Source organism: Rissa tridactyla, chromosome Z (assembly GCF_028500815.1).
Source record: "Rissa tridactyla isolate bRisTri1 chromosome Z, bRisTri1.patW.cur.20221130, whole genome shotgun sequence".
Lineage (NCBI taxonomy): Eukaryota > Metazoa > Chordata > Aves > Charadriiformes > Laridae > Rissa > Rissa tridactyla.
This window is the reverse complement of record NC_071497.1, coordinates 83287362-83312403: the sequence shown is the minus strand read 5'-3', so window position 1 is coordinate 83312403 and position 25042 is coordinate 83287362. Positions and strand designations below refer to the sequence as shown.

The 25042-nt window shown below is 45.1% G+C and overlaps 1 protein-coding gene across 1 annotated transcript in view; it reads left to right on the top strand.

Annotated features, from left to right (window-relative positions):
- The window catches only part of LOC128902657 (lipoxygenase homology domain-containing protein 1-like), a 153655-nt gene that overhangs the window by 114812 nt on the left and 13801 nt on the right, over window positions 1-25042 (top strand). Inside the window, exons 35-38 of the mRNA XM_054186019.1 lie at window positions 572-699; window positions 5562-5679; window positions 12675-12852; window positions 18390-18575. Of these exons, the coding sequence (XP_054041994.1) occupies window positions 572-699; window positions 5562-5679; window positions 12675-12852; window positions 18390-18575 (610 nt within the window). The remainder of the gene's footprint in view (window positions 1-571; window positions 700-5561; window positions 5680-12674; window positions 12853-18389; window positions 18576-25042) is intronic.

Genomic DNA, 25042 nt, shown 5'->3' with positions numbered 1-25042 from the left:
CGTTCAGATGTATAGACTTTAAAACTGTTACTATTGTTGGACAACATGCTGCCCAGATGGACACCGAACACTTGGGGGAAATATTTTGAAGTCAAGGGAAAGAAAAACTTGTGTCTTTGGGAGCAGTTTGTTAAAAAAGGCAAAAGTTTGGTGCAGTATGGAGGTCTGCAGTGCTGGGAGGTGGCTGGGAGGAGATGGCAGTAGCAGAGGGTTGGTGATCCACACATTGACGTGAGCGTTTTGACTCCATGGAGAAGCAGTTCAACTGGTCTTCATCGCTCCCCAAGCATAAGGTTGTCAAAATGAACATGTCTCACTCTGAGTCTCTCTAGGCTGAGAAAATCTGCAGAAAAGGTCATAGATCATGCAAAGAGGAAGGTCCTGTAGCAAGTTTCAACCTCCAGCTTTGGCTATGAGAACCACAGTGTGGCGAGCAACCAAGAAGCTGTGTTGTAACCATTTCTGGCAAAGAAGCAGATCTCCTGCAAAGCCTGTCTAGCCCTTTGCCCAGGCTTTTGCATAGGTTAAGGACAGCTTATGAGACCTTCTGATTGTTTCAAATCCTCACCAGATCCTCTATGAAGTCACGGTTGTGACTGGTGACATCGAAAGCGGTGGTACCGACGCCAGTATTTTCATGACTGTCTTTGGATCCAACGGGAACACTGAGGAGATGCAACTGGAAAAAAATGGAGACAGGTATAGTAACTTTGTCATTTTTGTTGGTCAGAAGTGGAGCAATAACAGATTCTAGCGTCAAGTCAAGAAGCACTTGGGGCCTTGATCGTGCTCCCACTGAAACACAAAGACAAGTTCCCATTGTGTTTATAGATTCAGAACTGGGCCTTTGTAAGTGTTATTGTAATGTATTTAGCAGAGCAGAGGACGGGAGAGCACTGTGTAGCCAGGGAAACCATCCTTTGTCATTTGTAGAAGTTTTGTTTAACCTATTCCTCAGTGGCTATGGAGATAAGCATTGCGAACAAAAATATGGATTGTGGAGTCCTGCATCCACTCCAAGAGGAACTGTGGACATTGCGTGAAACCACAGGTGCAACTTCTGCAATTGTGGAAAAATAAGTAATTTAATTTAAACATTATTTAATGGGAATGCATGAGTAACTGCATAATGAGAGACAGACAAACCAACTTGCACACACCTGCCTTGGGAAGTGGCTGTGATGGGAAGGTGCTGACTCTCCTCCCGTTTGCTTTGCTGGCCAGATGTCATCTAGCTTGGTCCAGAAGCCATGGGAGGGATGATGCCAGGGCCTGAGCGGGTATCTGAGGGCCCTGCTGAGAAGTGGGCTTCTTAGGTCAGGCTCTGTGCCGTGTTAATGTAACCGTGCGGTTTTGTATCTGGAGCTGGCTTGTCTGCAGCTGGCACAAAAAGGACACAAGGTGACATCTGTCTGCCCAGATGTGCTACCTGAAAGGAGGGTGTAGAGAGGTGGGTGTTGGCCTCTTCTCCCAAGTAAATAATGACAGGACCAGAGGAAATGGTCTGAAGTTGCGGCAGGGGAGGTTTAGATTAGATATTAGGAAGAATTACTTTACGGAAAGAGTGGTCAGGCACTGGAACAGCGTGCCCAGGGAGGGGGTTGAGTCACCATCCCTGGAGGTGTTTAAGAAACGTCTAGATTTGGCACTTCAGGGCATGCTGTAGTGGCAGAGATTGTAGGTGGTTTGGTTGGACTCGATGATCTTAAGGGTCCTTTCCAACCACGAAGATTCTGTGATTCTGTGATGTGGCCTTACCATGCAGAGAGATGTGGGGAGTGCTGCCCTGCATGCTCTGGTTTTACTAAAAAGGTGAAATCTCATGTTTTCTTCAGCAGGGACAGCTGAAAACACTGTAATCCTAGTCTGACGCCAGCACTTCTGTAAACCAAAAAAACCCACACACCACTGATCCGTTTCCTCAAGCTTTCCTGTTCCTTTCTAGCACCTCCCTTGGTACTGAAAGCTTTGGCGAGAATGAACATGGCAGTAACCAGCTTTTAGAGATGGGCTTCATCAGCTTTAAATGTAAATAATTGACTACCTCTGATCTTATTCAGCAAAGCATCTATGGAGTGTCAGGAGGGCTGGAGCACTTGGCCATGTGGTTCCACCTCAGCTTGCTGAGGTGATGCTGGGCCCTTCCCCCAGCCTCCTGGCGATGCAGTTCCTCCGCTGCGGCTTTGTATATCACGTGTGGGCTGGATAATTGAAGATAAGGCTCCCTGGGTAGAGGCGTTTGCTCAGGGGATGTTTTACTTGCAGCTGTCATAGCAGAGCGGATGTCTGGGCAAGCGTGTTCAGCTAAGCTTGAAACCTTCATGTGTTTAGTTAGTAACAAGCACGAGCCTTGTTTGCTCTGAAAAAAAGAAATGTTAGCAGAGGTGCTGCTGACTAAACTCTCCATGAGAAACACCCCTGACTCATGCAGAAAGGAGTAGCTCTTGGCCCTGCTCCACATCAGAGAGACATCCAATGTGCAGGACAATGCACTTGGGTTGCCACCGTGTCTGGCTATCCGTGACATCCTCCTTCCAAGACCCCAGGCAATCCTGAACTGATCTGTCTACCACTGTTTTAAGCCCAACAGTTAATTCTAGTAGGTGGGAAAATGGACCACGACTGTTTGTATTTAAAATTAAAGCAAAATTCACACTAGGGTACATCAACAAAAAATCTCTAAAGGGGACCAAGACATCTCCAACCCCTCGTGAGAGGGACTGCAGTTTCGCTCCAGCTGGCCAGGCAAGTGATATCCCTGAACTATGTGGCCTATAAAAAACCATCACATTTGTCTGTATGGGTGGGATGGATAACCTCTGCTACAAGGATATGGAAACACAATAAAGGAAGGCCACATTGTATGTTATTAGTTGCTTGGGCTGTCTTCGGCCTTTAGAAGATCTGCAAAAGGTGATGAAAACTCATTGGGGCTGTATAAAGAAGAAGGACACGTAATAAACAGCTATTAATATTTTAATATTGCCAGGATGCTGTGCTATTCTTTGGGGATGTACTGGCGCATCTCTGCTAGCTGGAGACGCTCTGTGTCAGACCTCCAACTGTACAGAGCTCTCGTCCCGTCGTTAGCACCCTCTGCAGAGGACAGGCACGTCCCCACGTACACACGTTGCCTGTTTCCACGCCACTCCCACCAGCCTTCATCCAGCTCCTAACAACAGGGGCTGCCCCAGGCTCTTGTTTCGCACGGAAATCTCGCCAGCCTTTGGGCCAACAGCGAGGGATGGGTGAGAGCCACTGCAACCAAATGTTAAAAAGCGCTTCGTCTTTATTGGGGCCATCCAGCGCCAATTCACTCACAGCATCTTAGTGCATTACGAAGAACCGTCTCTCTAACCTGCTGCAGATTTAAGGCAATTTTAGCTACATTACTGTTATTGCCAAGACCTCTGGGCAATAGAAATATTTCTAAGTGCAGGCATGGGTAGGAAAGCTTAATGAAATCCCTTAGATAAATGCTTCAGTGTCCTGGAAAAGGAATAGCAGCAGTCAGCTTGTCTGGGTACTTCTTCCCTTCTCAATTTTTTTCAGACTTATGTTCATGTTCATATAAATTAAGAATAGAAAAGAGCTCTTGGGTCACCCAGCTTGTCACTTTAGCAATTGTTTCCTTCTAGTACAACGAATTCTCGGAAGTAGCAGGTGAGTATCAGCCTTACAAACTGTAAACAGGGCTTTTACTGAAGATAAATAATGGTTTATTTTGCTGACTGAGTGTTTAGCTTAGAGCTGCTCAGTCTGGAAAGGAGCAGAGTGAGAGATTTCTATGAAGCTTTGTAAGTAATAGTGATTGTAATGAAAACTGATCATAGGATCATGGGATAATTCAAGCTGGAAGGGTCACACCTTTTTCTTAAATAGAAGTGGAAATCAATCCAGCCCAGGCACAAAAGCACATTCTCTTTCTCACAGCGAGACAGGCTGTCTTGGTATCCGGTACCACAGAAAGACAAATAACAAGAGAGGGGAGTTTTTCAAAGAGCAAACATAACCCTTAATAACTAGAAATGGACTGAGACCAAAACGCCCCATCCAAATGCCTCTGGGAGTGCAGGGAAAGCAATGCCTGGATGAAAACTGAGAGGCTCGAGCCAATCCCTATTGCTAACATCTGCAGCTATGCGGGCTCAGATAATGGTGTGAGGATAATCACATTCATGCTGCGGGGTGTAATCTGAGCAGAGGTTGGTAAAGAAATGGTGGGGTTTTTTTTTCTCCAGATCCTGGCACTGCACAGCTGTAGGAGGCTAAGTAGTACATTGCCAGGAATGCGATATCATCATTATGGATTGTCTATATTATGGTAGCGCCCGCAGTTTGCAGAGCTCTCTCCAAACCTCTCAGCAGACTCAGGTAACTCACACAAAGAAGTTTGCAAGAAGGAGGAACCTCAGCAGCAGAATGGTCACGGTGGTGCTTTGTAGACCCCCTGGATTTGGCTGCAAGGGTTGGCTTTCCATCTCCAAGCCCACAGCAGGTCTGCCAGAGTATTTTGGGGATGAATCTAGAAGATACGCTTGCTCTAAATAGAGTAATATTGAGCCTGAGGAAGCACTGAAGCAAGGCTTTCTTCCTAGCACCATTGATGCTGAGAAGGAGGCAAGGTAGCTCCGGTCCTAGCCGGTGTAATGTCTTCTTCAAGGTCAGGTTGGACGGGGCTTTGAGCAGCCAAGTCTTGTGGGAGGTGTCCCTGCCCAGGGCATGGGGTTGGAAATAGGTGGTCTTTAAGGTCCCTTCCAACCTAAACCATTCTATGATTCTGTGATAAGCATATGTTAGTTTTTCCCTTTTTCCTGCTTTCTGCTGATTGCTATGGATGAGCAGTTCCAACATATCCTTGTGCGTATATACAACAACCAAGCATAGGGTGAGATCTTTCATGTGACATTACACAAACCTATCCTGCTTCTTACGAATAATGGAGCTAATTTGCAAATCCAAATTCCCCAAATTCAGGAGGGGAGTGTGGGACAGTCAGTTTTAGGCCCTTTCTAAAACAATTTGCCTGCACTTACTAAACTCAGGCGTTGGGCTCCGACTTGCAGTCAGGTTGCCGTATGTAGCTGAGCTGCAGCAACTGCCTGCCACCGCAGCAAATGCAAAGTTACGTGCTGCGTCTTAGTGAAAGAAGATTAAGCGAAATTGCTTTGGCTTTTAGATGGGGTGGGCTAAGGGCACGCATGTGGGCAGATGCCAGGAGGAAGGCAATGTCCAGAAACCTGACTGTGAGCTTCTATTGTTCTGGTCACAAACAGAGTGATAATGGATGCTACAGGCTGCCTGGAACGATTCCAGGGGCCTCGTATGGGCTTGATTTTCCAGGGGAGGAGGAATCCCTGTCAAACCTGCACTGAGGTGTCTTGCCAAAAACACAGTAGCTAGTGATTGCAGGAGAGAAAAGCTCAAGTCCAATAACGTGCGCTCATAAACTTTTAATCTGAGGCTGTTGGCAAGGTGCGAGTTGCAGCGTGGACAGAGGATCGAGACACGACAATGTTGTAAAGCCGCAGGAAACCTCCTCAATCTTTCAATCCCTGCAGGTTTGAGCGAGGCCAGGAGGACAGTTTCATTATGGAGATCGCCGATATCGCACCCCTCAGGAAGATGAGGATCCGGACGGACGGGAAGGGGTCTCGCCCGCACTGGTTCCTGGAAAGGGTAACTTCACATTGCATGTCTCTCTGCAACCTGCTTGTGTTGAAGCCTCTCAGCCCTTGAGGAAGAGGAGGAAGGCAGCTCGCTGGGCCTGTTGTGATAGGACAAGGGGGAATGGCTTTGAACTACAAAAGGGTAGGTTTAGAATAGATATAAGGAAGACATTTTTTACACTGAGGATGATGAGACACTGGCTCAGGTTGCCCAGAGAGGTGGCAGATGCCCCATCCCTGGAAACATTCCAGGTCAGGTTGGACGGGGCTCTGAGCAACCTGATCTACTTGAAGATGTCCCCTGCTCGTGGCAGACAGCCTTTAAAGATCCCTTCCAACCCAAATCACTCTATGGTTCTATTCTATGATTGTATGACTCGCTTTTATTCATTTCTTGCCTCTTTCCAAGGGCAAAAGCTGTGCTGTAAAGCTTTACTGTTGGATCTCACTCTACCTCCCTGCAAAAGAGCCTTGGCTTGCCACCCAGGACACCTGCAGTATTTTCTGGTCCCCAGGATGCAGCCTCAGCTCCTTCAGACCCCTGCCATGCTCTGACCCGATGGGAGAGTGGACCCCCCCTCCTCTGCCAGGCAGGGACAGCTAGCGTGGGCCTGGGCTGGGTGGGACATTTCCAAATAATCCATCCTTTCAGGTGAAGCATCACATCTTCCCCCCTTCCCTTCTCCCTCTAGCACGCAGCCAGATTTCTTTCTTTTCTTCTTCCTACAAGTAAAGTGGTGTTTTCTTCTTCCATTTTGAATAGAGTGTGCAGAATGACTCCTACCGTTTCTGTTGATTGTATTTTTCCCTGACGTCCTCTCTCAGAAAAAGCACAGTGCTTGTCTTTATTATTTCTACCAAACCACCAGCCCCATGTAAACGTCACTTATATTTGGGCAGTAAAATGTAGTTTGCCTGTTGCGGGTCCCTATATTTTTATTTCTAAGATAGAGGTGGAGTGAAGTGCTGATTCCACACCAGCAGATGTCATTAAAGGAGGAACACATCTCTGCCATGTTTATTTAGCACGCTTTTTCTGGAGTAGATATCCTGCTGGATTTCTGTATCTTGACATTTTTATGAGAATAGGTTAAGACCCAGTAGCTTAACCCACGGTCAAAAAGAACAGTGTAGGATTTTTTTATTGCGTCCTTTATCCTTTTTGACTAGTCTGAAGCTGTCCTTCATTTTGCCATAAATAATGTGTTTCTAAACACTTGTCCAAGGTGGACACCGGTTTCCAGTGACGTGATGATCTGCTCTTCACCTTCATTAGCATGGTCTAAAAAGTGTTTCTCTGGTGCAATATCTTTTTGTGCTTGAGCATTGTCACTTCTAAGTTTTTTCTCAGCAACTTTTGTGCAGCTTTCCAAAGCATTAGACCTCCAGCATATATCTTCTGAATATATGCCACAGACACACAATTTTTCCCTCTGTGCCTAAGGAATAACTCAATCTGTTCTCTGATTTGATTCAGTTATCTTGGTCAAACTCCCTTTGCCAGTTCCCCGATACTTTTTACGACTTTTATAAATCACATTCATATAAAATGAAATCAAATAAAGCTTATTCATCCAGAGACGTTCCAGATCTTGCAGTCGTGAATTAGCAATAGGTTTAAGGCAAGGGACAGTGACATCTTTATTGGCAGGTAGCACCTTCCCATGCTCCTGTTGCCAGCTCTGTCCAGTCCAGCCTGGTGGACTGTCCCACCCAAAGCAAGGCCTTCCCAGAGAAGGAGACAAAAAGGACTCTCATGTGGACCCATCTGATGAGCTCATAGCCCTTTTGTGGTTCTACAGAAGCAACAGGCAGACTATGAACACAACTCTGAGAGCAGGATTTTAGAAGCTTTTGGATAATGTACCCATAGTTTCTATTTTTCTTAGGGAAACAGAGCATGGAGGATTTTCTAGCTCCAGTGATACGCAGAGAACTTTATTTATTACTTTTCTTTCCCACCTTCCCTGCAAAGGTAAACATAGCATTTGCATTCCCAGGCAGAGAGGGAGGACAGGAGTGCTCCGGAAGAGGGGAGGAAGGATTTGCGTTCTCTGATTTGTATTCCAGCCTTGAAAACTTATGTAGCCTGGTGTGACATGAAAACTGATCTGAGCCCATTTCCATTTCTGTCAAAAGTGCATATTAAAACTGCATAATGAAATACTTGTGGGGGTAGTGCTAAACTCTCAGACAGATGGTTCACAGTTAGTGCTAACTAGCACAGTGAAATGAGAAGCTAGATTAAGCCATCAACCCCGTAATTAACCATTTGTTGCTCCATTTATCTACAGGATATTCTCAGTTTTCTTGTTCTATTAAAATAACAATAAATGATCTTTTTAATTCTCTTTTGGTCTTTTTGTAAAACGTTGCTGGTCATAATGTATACTGCTTTTAGTTTACCAGAAATAGAAGCGCATAAATACCAATTAAAATGCATGAATTATCAATGATGTTGTACACAGCCAGCAGATTCAATTTACAAGGAGGGAAGTAGTCTTTTTTTTTTTTTTTTTCTGACTAGATAAAATACATTGAAATTTCATTCAGAATCTCGGTGAAGTAATGGACTTGGAGCCAAAGATTCAAACTGCACTGAAAGTGGCAATAAGTTTTAAACCCTGATACTTAAGCCTCTAGAGGGGATGAAATTTGATTAGTGATGTGATGAGCCAGAATGAATATTATTGATTATTGCAGTACACAGAAAGACATACCAAAAGCTCTCTAAAGCTGAGCAACTCTCGCTGATCTCACGGCTGCCGGGAGAGGCACAGAGTTTGGATATTTTCCGCTGACCTGATGCTGAATCTCGTGTTCTTCCACGTCGAGCTACCACGACACTGCTCTGTGTTTCTGAAAAATTGAAAAATCGAATCATAGAATAGCTTGGGTTGGAAGGGACCTTTGAAGGCCACCTAGTCCAACCCAATGAGCAGGGACAACTTCAACTAGATCAGGTTGCTCAGAGCCCCGTCCAGCCTGACCTGGAATGTCTCCAGGGAAGGGGCATCTCCCACCTCTCTGGGCAACCTGGGCTCAGGTCTCACCACCCTCAGTGTAAAAAAATTGTGACTTCTAATTAGGAAACTTATCTAAATGCCTGCTTTGGAAACCTCCTCCTGGGATGGCCAGTTCCTCAGTCCGCACAATGATTTCACCCACTGCCCAGTGTCTCAGATACAAAGTTGAAAAGCTGGAAATAAGAAGGGATGAGGGCTCTCTGAGTGAAATAACAGGAATTGTAAAGCTGTTGAATTCTGCAGAGTTGCTTCCCTCAGAATTTTAATGTTACTTTGTGCTGTCAAAGCCAGGCAGATAAGAAGCTCTCTTAATGAAGCACTAATTGCATTGCATTCAAACGTCACAAGTAATCCCAAATGTGGGACTTGGTCTTTATTCGCTTCTTTTTTCTTTATATAAAGGAGATTAAGAGAATTTGAGACAATTCATTATAGCTGAAGCTGACTGTTGTTCTTTACAATGGGGAAAAGTCTTTTTGTTTTACAATCAGAGGACCCTGGTTTTAAGACTAATGACATGCAACAGAGTTATAAAAACCTGCGGTTGAGTCTTTAAAGACACAATCCAGGACCTATGTATTTTCATGTTAGTGGGCTGTGAGCCCCTGCAGAGTGTGTTTTACACTGCAGCTGGGAGAAGGCTGGGTTGAGGTAAATCAAATGATCGGACGTGTCAAACCTTTCTGTTACCGCGTACAGCACACAATTAATTTCAAGTTGCTGGTTTGAAGTTCCTGTCAGCTACGATGTTTGCTCAGCTAAAAAGCAAATTACCAACATTTTATTCATAGGTACCACTCCCGCTTCCTTTTCATTTCTACATGTGTTCTACAGCCCAGTTAAAACCTATGTGTAATTAGTGATAATGTTTGAGCTTAAAAGTGCACAGGACGTCCACAGCAAGTTCTAGGTATCCTAAAAGATAGTTTAGAAGCAATGTAAAGGAGCAGTCTCATTGACAAGCAGTAGATAATTTTCCTGAGGGGAACAGAGAGAAAATAAAAATATCCTCAACTCAGCTCCCTGAGGTGACTTTCTTGACCCTCATGATCCAAATCAAAATCGTGCATCATCCTGTGTGTGCGCAACACCCACAAACATCTCCTTGTAGGATGGGATTCATTTTGTGCTATTTTAGTCAGCAAAAAAAGATGCGTTCGGCTTTCACCTCTTCTACCAAACTCTTTGGGCCTCCTCTGTAGTCAGCAGAGAGATAGATCTGAGGGAGGGAGCGATGCCTCGAATGGCCCCCAGCTTGGGTGGGATGCGTCGCTTGCCTGGTGGTAGCCAGCTCTGAGCACTGACCGTGGGAGGGCCAACACGATGTGCTGGGGCTGGATGCCCAGCGTTTCAGGCTAGGTAAGGTAGGCAACGTCCCCAACTTGTGTTTGCCACAGGTTCCCTGCTCCCTTGCTGCGATCTCTCCCGAGCAAACAAAGCTCCTAAAAGGAATGTCTTGCTCCTGTCTGCTCCTCTCTGGAGCACCACCCCAGAACGAGATGGCCGAGGCTGCTCGCTCTGCCTGTGTAAACTGCTTACACGAAGCCATATGCGGGTGAAATCACCCATCCTGGGTGAGGGGCTGGGGATGGAAAGAGAGGGCATTTTGCTCCGGTGGTTTTAGTAGCCAGACAGTTTTTCCCAGACAGCATCTGGAGCGTTGGGCAAGGGCTGGCTATTTGTGAGAGGTCTGATCTCTCCGTCTGCGAGTGCACTCCAGCTGGCAACTCTAATCTGCTCCTACCCCCCGCTGCTTTCCTGACATTTCCCTGCAAGCTTTGCTCAGGCCTTTTTGCTGCTAACAGTGTCGCTGTCATCCCCGAGCAGGGCAAGAGGTAGAGCTGGCTGAACCTTTTCCAGCAAAGAGTTTATGCACCAAAGGGAAAGAAAAAAAAAAGGGCATTTTCAGTCAACCTGAGATGATTCACAATTCAAATTGGCAATTTTTAGCCAAAGTTTCTGGGTTGGACTCCTACGAGGACGTAGACATTGTTCACGTATCCTTGAGCGAGGAGACTTCCCTCTGGTCTGTGCCCCAGCACAGAGGGCACCAGCTGGGGTGGTGGAGACCTGATTTCTGCTCGGTTCAAAGCAAGGATTTGATTCAACATCTCTTGACTCACAGAGCAGTTTTCTGACCACAAAGCAATAGTGTCACCGGCTGTGAATAAGCAGCTTTTTAGAAAAGTGGGACAGCTTCAACAGCCCAAAATGTCCTGTACCTCTGGGATGAAGGTGCTGTGTTACAGATCCCTGTTTAGCATCAGGCAGAGAGAAAACCCCAGATGAGCGTCCTACCCAAGGAACAGTACAATGCATGAATAGCGCAGCTCCTGCTTCAGCTTCGGTGTAGCTGCTGCCCTCTTTAAAATCATTTTTTATAACCTGGAGCAATGTTCTTCTTTTGAACTGCTAAAGGCTCCAGCAAAGCTTGGTTGGGGTCAACAGAAGTGCATGGACTGGGACACATGCAGTTTGAGGACAGGATTTGAGCGCATTTTATCTCAAGATAAGTTTTATAAGTTTCTGAGGCTGATATACGAGAGTGCAGCGGAAGGTCACTAAGATAGTCAAGGGGCTGAAGCAAATGGCATACTAGGAAAGGCTAAAGTAAATGGAGTTTTTAAGCCTTGAGAAGAAAAGGCTAAGGGGGAATCTAATTGCAGTCTTCTACTGCTTAAAGGGAGGTTACGGAGACCATCGATACAGTCTCTTCTCAGAAGTGAACAGTGAAAGGGTATGAGGCAATGGACACAAGTTGCAACAAGGGAAGTCCTGATCGAATATAAGGAAAAAAATCTTCCCAATGAGAGTGATGCAGCACTAGGATAGAGGCCCACAGTGCCAGGGGAATGTCCACCCTTGAGGATTTTCAAAATTCAATTGGACATGGCCTTGCAGTTAGCCCTGCTTGGAGCAGGAGGTGGGACTAGACACCTCCAGGTGTGCCTTTTAACTTAACATTTCCCAGGAGTCCATGATTCATTTCTTCCTAACACCATGTCACACTCCTCTGATGCCTCTGGGCTCGTGTTTCCATGGCCTTTGCAGAGAGGTACCTTGCAAGGCAGTGTTTCTTGATGCACCGCTTCCTTCACTCAGGTACGGTCTCTATTTCTGTTAGATGGTAACAGAAATGGTAATTTGCAGCCCTGTCTCCTCCCTTCCCTCCAACTTCCCCAGCTTAGTGAGAACTTACTGCTAGGTTTTTGCTGTAGGCAAGTGTAATGCCTTTCTCCCAGTAGGCTGATGCTCCACAGAGCCCACATTCAACAGGACATATAAGGATGGGTGTTTTATTAGGTGTTTGTTGGAGGAACTCACTGGCTTGTTCTAAATAGGTTCCTATTCTGTTCTTATCACCACAGCATCTGAGCTCCTTCCCGTGACACATTAGATAGTGTGACTAATATCTGTTGCATACTGTTTGTTCTGTCACCTTTTCCCAGACAGAGAAGAGTGTGAAGAATTAAGTTTTGCTGGCCTAATTTTATCTTGTGCGTTGCTTTAACTTGTTTGGGGTTGGTTTGCCTATCTCTACAATGATAGCTGTGAGTTTGCGCACAGGAGGCAGGCAAAAGAACGATACTGTGTACTTCAAGGAGAAGTAGTGTGGTTTTCAATAACTCTCTTTAGACTTAATTCCATACTGTCTTCCAGGAAAGGTCTGACTCTCTTAGAGATGAGCTTTATCCATAACATGTGTGAGAGGAGCAAGTTTCCTCTTATGCTTTGCCCTATGAGTGAAAAGGCCCAGTATTATGAAGACCATTTCTCAGGATAAGTCACCACAGCAAATATTGTCCATATCAGAGAGCTCTGTTTAGCCCAGAAAGACTCAGTACAGGTTTTGAAGCTATGACCAAGCTCTACCCACGTCCTACCACACTCTGCGCTTTATAGGTTTGATCTTTGCCCTCGTTCAAATGGTAGTTCAAGTTTAGCTGAAGTTTTTTTCCCTTATTTTGGGTCTTCACAGATCATCCTGAAGAACCTGACTAATCAAGAAGTGGCCACATTTACCTATGGTGAATGGCTGTCAAAGCTGAAAAATGCCAAGGGAAGTCTTGTGTGTGAGATGCCAGCTGTGATAAATGATGAGCAGATGATGGAGGACACAACATACACTCTTCAGGTTAAAACCAGTGATGTTGGAGGCAAGTGCATGGTGGATATTTTATGACTTTTCTAGTATGAAGTTTGATTTTTAACAATGGAAAATATCTCCTGCTTAATTTGAAATTACATTTTAAAAAGAATAATTTATCCCTACTATGCTGGAAGACCTTCAGTTTGGCTGGCTGTTCATCATGCCTGTTATGCTGTGGGATTTATCCTCATCTGAGCACTGGGCATAAAGTACTTAGACACAAAGCCTAGATTTGCCTGCTTGTTGCTCCCTCTGAAGACGCCTTAACAGAAGTTATTGCTAGACCATGTTGCAATGGTCAGGAGCCCCCTTTTTCTTTTTGGTCAGGTCAGGTTCATCCACACAGGGTGGAAAAAAAGGCTACGGTCAAAGCAGGTGGACTCCAGGTTTTCAGTCAGCACTATCTACTTTGGCCCAAGAGAGGAGCAATACTTCACCCTCCTTTTCAAAGCGGTTTGAGACCATTTATCTCAGGCCATGAAAAACCATCCCTAAATGCACACCAGATAGAAGAGGTGGAACAGAGTATAAAGAAAGCTGCAGAGCTTCAAGAGCCAAGAAATGGGATTTCTATGTCATTTCCTGGGATCGCTGCCTCTTTTCATGAGAACTTCTGTCAGGCTGCTGAATGAAAGCTGCAACTGCATACAGGCTGCCTGGTGCCAAAATGGGGCAAGTTAGACATTATCTTGCAGACACCTTGTTTGAAAGGTTGACCCTCAAAGGGGATTCTGCCACACCAATGCACATAATCACCCCCTGATCCCTACCTCTCCTCCTCTCTTTCTTTTTTCTTTTTTTCTTTTTTCTTTTTTCTTTCTTCTTTTTTCTTTTTTCTTTTTTTTTTCTGGATTCGCCAGTCATAATTTATGCAGCTTGTGAGGTTTGATCCGAGAATATCAAAATTCCCCTGGCAGAGTGTCTTCGTGCCACCTCACCATTTTTTATCTATCTGCTCTGCCTGCTGCTCATCTGAAAAACATGTAGTGAAATACAAAAAAAAAAAAAAAAAAAAAAAAGGAAGAGGAAGATTTGTTTATATATCTGGCAATCCATCTGGTATAATGGTAGATCTTTCTGTGACCTTTTTGTGAAATCCAGCCCTAACTCACAAAAGCAATGGAAATAGAAACGAGAGGAGAATAGAAGATGACAGCAACAGCGGACAGATCTGCCCTTCCCATTGAATGAAGGATGACGAGTATTAATGACGAAACATTTTATTTCATTATGAGCAGCGACAACCAGTAGGAAAGAGCCGATTACGGAGACGTTTCAGAGAGTCTGTTGATGATTAGATCACACAGCACACTGACATAATGCTGAACTTTATCCAGCTTATCTAAAGAGGGTACAAGTCATGAACCATCTCCCCTCTTTGATCATTATGTATTCCACGATTACTCCTGGTTGGACCAATTCACGAAAAGAGACATTTTATCCTTGATGGTAAGTTTAAACATGTTATATCATCTCCTGCCACCCTAATATTGTCTCGGGGCAACAATGCTCCACAGTGAATAGGATCAGATGTGTTTGTTTCTAGGTATAAAGTTTTTCTCTGCAATAGCTTTCAACTTTCCAGTGCACCAGAGGCATTGAAACAAACAAAAAGAAAATGTAGGGTAGGATTCATCTCACCTACTTGTCACGCTCAAAAAAATTATACTTGTGGTATTAACTCCTTCTAGTCTAGTCTAGACTCTCCCTGGTCAATTCATCTGGGAGAGGAGTCAATCGGTGGTCTGGGTGATCCTCTGGATGGTCTCTGTCACTCTGTCTTCATCAGATTCAGACAGAGCTAGCACAATTAACTTAGCTTAGATGGCTAAAGTTAGGGAAAATGAATCCCAAAAATGTCCTGCAGCAGACTAGAAAGCATCAGTCATTTCCTCCCCACCATACACATATATTTAACAACAGTCCTGTTTCACTTGTTCATCAAAGAAACCTTTGAGTTACAGTTTGGCTTTCCAGAAGTCATTCAACTGGAATGATCATGTAACGTACAGAGGCTGCATGAGGGAAGGACTCCTCTCTTGCAAAGCTCAAATCTTTTCTCTTTCAAAGGTCAAATCCAGAGGCCACCAAAAATATGTCAGATGGCAGGTCTCAGAGTGCACACAGATAAGGGAAGAAGAGGTCGTTACGGCAGACACATGCCAAGTCAGATGGGTAATCTTTGGTTAAAACCAAAATCTTGATTTACTTTCGATCTTATAAGAGAAATAACTCACAATCCCATTTTCTTCAAGGTATGACCCACAGACACACCTGCAATAGAGACAGACCACCTGCTGACTCTGTTGTACAAAAATGTCCTCGCCATTAATTTTGACTTACACAGACTTTCTCTATTCTGTATGCAGGCATCATATACATGCTAATGCAAGAAAGATGGGGAAATAATAAATACTGCTTTCTCATTTTTCAAGCATTAACGAAGCAGGAGGTTTTTATCTCTGCTGTTATAAGATTAATTAATATGTTGTCAGCTCAGCTACAGCCTACAAATTACATAATTTAGGACAGTTGATGTCAGTTCCTAGTGCTTTATCCAAGTCTCTGTTAAGTCAAAAGAAGGACATTCTTTGGCCTCAGAAGGCTGTGACTCAAGCCTACAGCTTGTTTAAAAATGATGCAGCTGCTCAATAAGGATCATAAAGTCATAGACACTTTTGTTGGAAGGGACCTCTGGAGGTTATTTCATCCATCTTCCTGCCCAAAGGACTGTTGCCAGCCAAGACTCTGCCCAGCCGAGTCCTGGACACCTCCAGGGATGGTGATGCCACCATCTCCCCAGGCACCCGATCCAGACCTGTACCATATTCCTAAGAAATATTTTTTTCCTGATGCCCAACCTGAACCTCACCAGAAATTTGTGCCTGTGGGTCATTGTGGTATGGTCTAACATCTCCACAGCGTATCACCCTGTCATTGCTATCACTGCCCCTCCATGTGGTCAAGGGACCCTTCTTCACCTGCCCCAGCTCACCTCCCTTGGCATCTCCTCACAGTTACATGCCCCAGCTCCTGTCCATCTTGGCAACCATCTCCTGAACCCTCCTCAGCGTCTTGACATGACCCAGGGACTCAAACTGGCAACATGATCAAAGTATGAGCTTCTCAGTGCTGAGCACAGGGAATAAGAGCTTCCCTTCAGCTTCTGGCCACGCTCCTCCTGATGTAGCCAAATACGTGATTTGTGTTGAACACAGAACTTGCTGTTAGCTCAGATTCAACCTGAATGTGAATGTTACTGCTACGACCTCTGGGTCTTTGTCAACTCCCCAGCAGGGAGTTGTTCCACCCCAGACGCAGAACTTTGCATTTCTCCTTACTGAACTTCATGGGATTTCTGCTTGCCCGGTCCTCAAGTTTCTCAAGGTCCATCTGGGTTGGAATTCTGCCATTCAGCATGTCAGTTACTCCCCCAAATTTGATGTTATCGGGAAATCTGCTGAGGATGCACTCTGTCATTGTTCAGCGTGTTGGTGATGAAGTTCAGTGCTGCAGACCCCAGTATCGACCCGTGAGCTATTGCACTCATTGCCAGTTAAGACTTGTGCAACCACAGTACCTTCATCTCTTCGTTTGTCAAATTTGTTACAGTTCCTAAATGTGCCTGACAGTTTCCAGGAATTAACAACAACAACAAAAAAAAAATCAGAGACCCAAATAGGTGAAATGTACATTGATTTGGCAATTTCCATTCTCTTCTTTCCCATCTCCTGCTAATTGCTTGTGAGGGAAATGTCACGGCATGAGGCCCTCATAAGCTTCTTCCTGCAGGGAAGGTTTTGCTAAGAAGCAGTTGGTTCTGTGCTTTTTTGAGACCTTGCATTAATTGCAAGCCTGCTCCTTGTAAGGAAATGGACTTCAGTTTGCTTTGTTCCTCACCTCAGCAAGCTTTAGGGTCATAAAAGGTACTGCCAGATGAACTGCCTGAATCCCTGATGCTTTCTCTTCCTGCTTAAGTCCTTCCCAGGGAACTGCTGAAAATTAGCCCCAATTTAACATAGGCAATTTTTTCACGTGGACACCAAATGTTGCTTTGCTTTTTCTCTGTATGACTCTTTTTCTCCTCTTTTTTTTTTTCCTTTTGACATTTTTTCTTCTGTAAGAAGAGTTGTGATTTATTCCTAATTACCGTGTTCAAATAATTATCCCAGAGAAGTGGTAGCTTTCTCAAAAAGTTTTCATTCCCCGCAACTTTGTCTCTGCGTTTTATGGTGAATGGAGCTGTGGGAAGTACTGTCCGTGTGGCACAAAGTGGATTTACGGTACTCTTGTGTAAGAAACGGCTTGGCAGGCAGTTAGAGTTTTCAAAGCTGGGCTATCTAACCGAGGGCAGCAGATGCTGAGGTTTTTTGTAAGACAGATTTGAGTTTGATGATCTCATTTTCATTTTCCAAAATTTAAGGGCTTTTGTTCTGACAAAGCAATGAATGTCTGCCCAGGTGGAGTCAAATTTCTTTTATAATCTGCTTTTTTATTATGGCATCAAAAATAAAAAGCAATAATTTTGGTCAGATTATAAATAGTGCCAGGTAAAAATGTTGTAATGCTTTCAGCTAAAATGTTTGTAAGGTCACTGCAGGTGATGGTTTGGCCTTGAACTCTCCAAAAGTCAGGAAAATAGAGAGCATCTGCAGCAAAATATGGATGGTAATGGACATGCAAAATTCAGTGTCAGGTAATAAAGATCATCTTAGAAATTATTCTTTTCCTAACATACACATGAGAAGAGGTGGGAGTTGGTGGGGCAAACTGTTGTATGAGAAACTAGGGCTTTTTCCATTAAATGCAGCATGGACAGTATTTTGAGAAACAGGAATACAGAAGGAAGACCTGTGGGAGGGGAAAGTGGGCCACAAGGTGCCGTAGTGGTTTGGTGGATGATCTGCATTTGGCTTTCAAATCCCTGTGCCATACAACACAGGGAGAGCAGCACGAGACAAGCCCCAGCTGAAGTGTCCTGGGTGCCACAGGACAGCTTGGAGGAGGTTGTGGGACTGCAGGAGAAGACCACAGTGTGGAAAAGGGACTGTGGCCCCAATTGGAAGCCCAGGACAACGCGTATTAATACTTTATAGCTAGAAAAATTAAAATATGTTCTTTAACGCTCTTTCATAGATTGCTGGATGTTGCTGAGTAAGTCACTTTGCTTCCCAAACTACCTTAGAAAAATGGGAGTCACAACACTGATACCCTCTTCAAAGCGATGCGACGCACAGTGGTCCATCAGGAGCAGATGCTCCTGCTGCCCGTTAGTACTGCTATCACCATGGTCACCATACCTCAAATGCAAGGGCGAAGCGTTCCAGCTGTATTTGGGGAACAGGCTGGAAGGGTGGCTTGTTAGCTAGCATGGGGCATTCTCCTTGCAGGATCCTGAACAAATTCACTGAAATGCACTGGCTGTGCCCGGAGAACCCTGAGCATCACTACAGCCTCTTCCAGCCTGTCTTTGCTGCTTCCATTTCCATGCAATTTGGGGCTGGGTGTCAACTCGTGATGATGTGCCTTTCTCTCTCCTTCCAGGAGCAGGCACCGATGCCAACGTGTCCTTGATCCTGTTTGGGGAGAACGGGGACAGCGGGACCTTGGCTCTGAAGGAGTCCAACAAATCTAACAAGTTTGAGAGGAACCAGATGGACGAATTCAGCTTCTCGGACATGCTGAGCCTCGGAGATCTCTGCAAAGTGCGGATCTGGCACGACAACAAAGGTCAGGGTGGTGACTTGAGGGGGTGGGAGAGGTTGGGACAATGTTTTCACTCAGGGAAAGCCAGCCTTCTTGCCTGTCTAGACATACCCGCTTCACGCAGGAGACCTTTTTCCCCCCCGTGCTAATGTAATATCTCCTCTAATGGGTCCCCAGCTTCAGCCTGACCTTACAGCCACGGCTGCAGCACGGATAATGATAGCTCCTCCAAAGCAGAGCCATCCAGCCTGTTATCCCAACACACTGACTCTATTAATGCAGTACCTTTTTCACAGGACAGTACGGCACTTTCCTCGCAATTTAATGCTAGCAGCCTGACACTGACACATGGGGTAATGCAGCCTGGCATAACACAGTGAGCTTCAGAAGATAGAAATAAAGATCTGTGTCTGTCTTTATTTAAATCACCACATCAGCCGGTGAGTGTGCAGTGCCCTGCTGAGAGAGACTCTGACAGTCTCCTGCTGCTGGACACCCTGACTGGTTTCACAAACAGCCAGGCAGCGCTCGGTACCACCGTCGTAGTCATTTGTGTTATTCAGGCACCGTGCAGCACCTTGTAACAAATGCATCGCTCACACTGGCATCCCATCGTGTCTTCGTCTAAAAGAGAGGACCTTGCATTAACGATGACTTGCTTGCTAACGGCAGGCCCTTGCTGCAGCCTGAAGGTGAAGCTTGATGGTTCCCACCAAACCAGGTGGTTTGGGCAGTAGTATTTCATAAACCCATGCTGACTAGGCCTGATCAGCAGGGATCAGGCCTAGTCAGCATGGGTTTATGAAAGGCAGGTCCTGCCTGATGAACCTGATCTCCTTCTATGACAAGATGACCCAATTATTGGATGAGGGAAAGGCTGTGGACATTGTCTACCTAGACTTTTGAAAAGCATTTGACACTGTCCCCCGTAGAATTCTCATGGAAAAACTGGCTGCTCATGGCCTGGATGAGCATACGATCGGCTGGATCAAGCACTGGCTGGATGGGCGATCCCAAAGAGTGGTGGTCAATGGAGTTAAATCCAGCTGGCAGCCGGTCACAAGTGGTGTCCCTCAGGGCTCGGTGTCAGGACCATTTCTGTTTAACATCTTTATTGATGACCTTGATAAGGACATAGAGTGTATCATCAGCAAGTTTGCAGATGACACCAAGCTAAGCGGGAGTGTTGATCTGCATGAGGATAGGGAGGCTCTACAGAGAGACTTGGATAGGTTGGACCGATGGGCCAATGCTAACGGTATGAGCTTCAACGAGGCCAAGTGCCAGGTCCTGCACTTGGGCCACAGCAACCCCAGGCATCGCTACGGGCTTGGGGAAGTGTGGCTGGAGAGCTGCCTGGCAGAAAAGGACCTGGGGGTTCTAATTGACAAGCGGCTGAACACGAGCCAGCAGTGTGCCCAGGTGGCCAAGAGGGCCAATGGCATCCTGGCTTGTATTAGAAATAGTGTGACCAGCAGAAGGAGGGAGGTGATTGTCCCCCTGTACTCAGCACTGGTGAGGCCACACCTTGAGTATTGTGTCCAGTTCTGGGCACCTCAATACGAGAGAGATATCGAGGTGCTGGAGCGAGTGCAGAGGAGGGCAACGAAGCTGGTGAAGGGCCCCGAGAATAAATCTGATGAGGAGCGATTGAAGGAGCTGGGACTGTTTAGTTTGAGGAAGAGGAGGCTGAGGGGAGCCTCCTCAGCTCATCACTCTCTACAACTACTTGAAAGGACATTGTAGAGAGGTTGATGCTGGTCTCTTCTCACAGGTAATTAGTGATAGAACAAGAGGGAATGGGTTCAAGCTGCAGCAGGGTAGGTTTAGGCTGGACGTTAGGAAAAAATTCTTCACAGAAAGAGTGGTCAGACACTGGAATAGGCTGCCCAGGGAGGTGGTGGAGTCACCATCCCTGGATGTGTTTAAGACTCGTTTAGATGTGGTGTTAAGGGATATGGTGTAAGGGAGAACTTTGTAGAGTGGGGTTGATGGTTGGACTCGATGACCCCAAGGGTCTTTTCCAACCTAAATGATTCTATGATTCTATGATTCTATTGAAGTCCTGGGAGGAATGGCAACAGGACTACCCAGTGGTCACCTGGTTGTACTGAGTTTATGGCTGAGCTGGCGTTATATGTCAGCGTGGACACGTCCTGGCCTTCGTCATCTTGATTTCTCCCAGTTGTGGCAGCTGGGGAAGGCTGCATCTCATGCAATATTAATGAAAGACTCTACCTCTGGGTCAGACTCTCCCACTGGAAGTTTGCCTTCTTATTTTTATTTTTAAAGAAAACAAAAGAAATCTTACTGTAGCCTCTGCCTGTTGTGAAATATGGGAAATGCAACCATCCACCTAACATGATTGTTTATTCCCAGCCACTGCAAGCTTTGGGCTTGTATTTATCGCTTGTACAACACAGGACAATTTAGTTGATTAACCTCTGTAATATCGTGTTATATAGCCAGTGCTGAATGCGGTAAGGGAGCTGCTTTTACCTGATTTTAGTTGCCAAAACACTTATTCTTTGAATCTGCCGTGTAGATGCCGAAATGGAAAGGGCTATCAAAATACCCACTAGAGCTTTAGCTCAGCAAACAGGCATCTCTGCAGTTAGAAGGGTGGTTCAGGTGTCCTTCTGAGAGCAGCAAGAAATCAACGTGGACTTGCAGATTTGTTTTCAAATATATTACCAGCTAAAACCTCTACGAAAAGAACATTTTCCTCAAGGGGCATTGTGGCTCCCCGGTCATGCTAACAGAACGAAAACCACCCACCAGATCGGAGCTGATCCTTAGGGTTCAGGCACGTGAACAGGCTGGGATGTAGGATGATGAGAACTGGGTCAGACCGAGGGTCTGTCCAGCCCAGCAGCTGTTTCCAACAGCAGCATCGTTGGGTGCCCGAGGGAGAGGAGGAACTGAGCAGGCGTGTGTAATCCTTCCCCAATCCTCTGCATCTTGCTATGGGTATCTTGCTCGGTGCATCTCCTGAACTGGGTATAACTTTTGCCCGTTAAGTAATTCGCAGTGAATTTTCTCATTCAAGTGCTGGTCCAAACTCTCCAGGAGACATTTAGCACCCACGGCATCCCGTGGCAATGAGTCCCATGGGTCTGCTCATTGGTGCATGGCAAGCGAACCCTGTTAATCTAGGTGGTTTTGCGGCCTTTTCCTTCTTGCACAAGTGATCCTGGTTCACCTTCTCCGTGCCACTGATGATGTTGTTGATACAGGTTGGGGAGTTACCGCGTTGCAACTGAGTTATGGCAATTGCTGTCTGCATGCTCTTGGTTAGTGGCAAAGGGAAGGAACAGAGTTTAGCCTTAGGCTAAGCAGTAAAAAAGGCTCAATTAGTTTAAATTTGCTGGGGGCTAAGAGCATGTACACAGATAGCTGCCACAAGTCATCTAAAATAGTAAACCATGTGTCCAGAACCTGAAAAAGTACTTCCTATTTATGAATATACATACACATTGCAACCTCATATTCTCTTTCCTTATTTCCTGAATATCACTGGTTTCCATGTATAAATAATAGGGCTTTTGCCAGACCTAGCTGACTGCAGGGTTAAGCCTTGGACAAACAACGAGCTCAGGTTTTGTTCAGCAAAAATGTACTTGGTTTTCCCCCCAGAAGGAAGGACAACTGCAGTTTAAATCATAACATATGTTGTCTTCATTGTTCTTGCATTAGTCATGTGAAAGGCATATCCTATCTCAAACTTCACACAATGCAGCCTGACAGTTTGTTGGGTGGGTAGAGTATTTATTACTGCTGGGATCCCAGGCTATAGCTAGCCTTTGCATATATGCCTGTGCTCTCTATATAATTTATATAAATTGGCTGTGCCACTGGTTAGAAATTCCTGGCTCTATTTTTTGGAAAGGAGTAGTGGGGTCAGGGGTCAAGGGTCGTGCATGGTTTTTGTCAGATGCTTGGGGGACTTTGGGTATTAAATAAAAATGTGCTTGTATTTACCGTTACTTTGGGGCACCAGATGTTGATTGTTCTTTCCTTAGTTTTTTTTTCTTTTTTGGACTAAATGGTTCTCTGCCAATGGTCTGTGGAAGACTCTACCTCACACTGGCCTACCCCATTGCTCCTCACTTGAATTCTTGGAACATGGTTGATGTTCTTTTCCTAATTTTCTTAATAAGTAGCCTCAATGACGGCATCAGCCTGTTTTGACTCGCATTAGGTGCTTTTAGCACCTATGGGCTAGTTAAGGGAACTACTAGCCATCGCAGGGCTTCCTTTCCATTCAGACATCACCTCGTCCTAGCAAGAAGTCAATGAACCCACCCCTATTTCAGGATAAAATGCATTTAAATGGCTTGCCCCAGGTGGCAACTTGCCGTGAAGCCCAGCTCAGCATCCATCCCCGTTGGCGAAGTTTTGCTGCTGGTGGATCGCTCCCAGTTCACATCCCACTTTTGTTTATCCTTTCACTGAAATGTGACTGCAGTGGGGTGTTCAGAGTTGAAGAGGCAGTAATTGCAATGGCAAAGACTGTCAGAAGGTCTTTAAATTGCAAACACACAGCATTTGCCTCCTCTGGAAAAGCATGTCAGTTTTATAGTCCCACTTTAGTGCTTTTAAATGACATTTTCCCCACAAAAATTGCTGAGTGGCATCTCTGTATGAGGTATAAAGGAGGAATGAAGCCCCCATTTAATTCCTCTGACTTCAGTAAAATTGATTATGGAGGAAGTCGGTGCTCATTTGAAAACAGGCAGTTTAAAGACTACGCAACTGCGATTTCAAGGAACTTGTTCGTGATATTTCAGATGTTTAGAGCTCACCAGCAAGAGTCTGGTAACAATGAATTGCTGTGAATGAAATTTAGTTTTAAGTTTTGCCGCATGCCTTTTTATCTTGTCCCTGTTTACTTTGAGATACTGATCTTCGACCTAATATATTTAGACTCCCTGAGCAAATTTAATCGTTTCCAGACTCCCCAGGTCCTCATCTAAGATAGGCACTATGTATTTTCTCATATCTCAGTTCATTTACTTCTACATTTATGCAAGATCAGTATCTGTAGGTCTGTAGAAATGCTGGCTTTCTAAATATAGGCCTCAATTTTTTTCTCTGGTTTAAGGACTAAATCACCATTCTGGAAGAATGGCTTAAAGTTTCTCAGTATCTCAGTAATGGAATTATTTACCTAGAGAAAGCTTTTTTTTCCTTTTTTTTTTTTTAATTGTAGTTGCCTTTTTCTCCTTGCAACAAGGAGATATGGGAAATCTGGATTTAGCTCCCTCGTCTGCCTGAGTAGATTTGAACCCGGATGATAAGCAATCTTTCTAAAGTCATTAATTTCAGATTCTTGATTATCTCAGTTGCCATCAGCCAAAGCGAGCCAGGAAGAGTCTAATTATGGATAAACTAGACTTCTCTGTGTTATGATAGGAGCCAAGACAGAAGTAAATACCAAGGTTATTCAGCCCAACTTCTTCGTTGCCTCATTAGGGCCCTTCTCTCAATTACACCAACTGCTATGACATTGTCTAATTGAGTTTTAAGTAGCCTAACTGCCCCACTGACTCCTTATGGGTGGCTCTTCCAGTGGAGAAAGTATTTTATTCCTCTTTCTTGATCCGGACCCAAGTCAAAAACTTTACTATACCCTTGTTTTTCCTTTCCTTTCTCTGAATGAACTACCTTTTTAAGGAGCAATATCTTAGATCAGATCTTAAATTGCACAAGCCTTGAACTTGCAGCACACAGCTTTTCCAGAGATATGTTTCTGCAAGTCGCAGGCATGATTCCAGCCTTTTGGGCACTTGTAGGCCATAAATTGTTAAAAAACCCTAAAGATCTGCCATTTTAGCCCTTTGTAAGGATTTGTTCACCTATCAGACTTGAGAAGGGCTTTTCTAAGCCCTCTTCTCTGCACTTGACTGTTGCCTCATAAACTCTGTTGATCCGTGGGGCAGATTTGTTGAATAGTTTCTGCTTTAAATAAAAAGTGAGAGAAAGAGAAATAGATGTGTAAAACTGACCAAGGAGAGGAGAGTCCATCATCCCCCCTGTTTTTGTTGGTGGCTCAGTACAGAGGAAGACCACGTCAACTCCTGCATCTTTCTGGGTGGACTGAAGTCAACACCTTAGATAAAGCACAAATGGGCATGCAAGCTGCAGACCGGTGTAGCATGCCAGCAACTGCACCGTGGCTCCTTAGTCCTTCAGATTGCCCAAATCTGGCTTCAGGCCCTCAGGAGATCCCAGCACCAGCCTGCAGAGCCCTCCTCACATGCCATGCATTTTCCTCTCTCTTCAATGGCAGGTTTCTTCCTTATGCTCAACAGTTACAGAGTCATAGAATCACAGAATATCTTGAGTTGGAAGGAACCCATAAGGATCATTGAGTCCAACTCCCTTGCACCTCTCAGGACTACATAAAACTAAACCATACAACTAAGAGCATTGTCCAGATGCCTCTTGAACTCTGACAGGCTTGGTGCCATGACCGCTTCCCTGGGGAA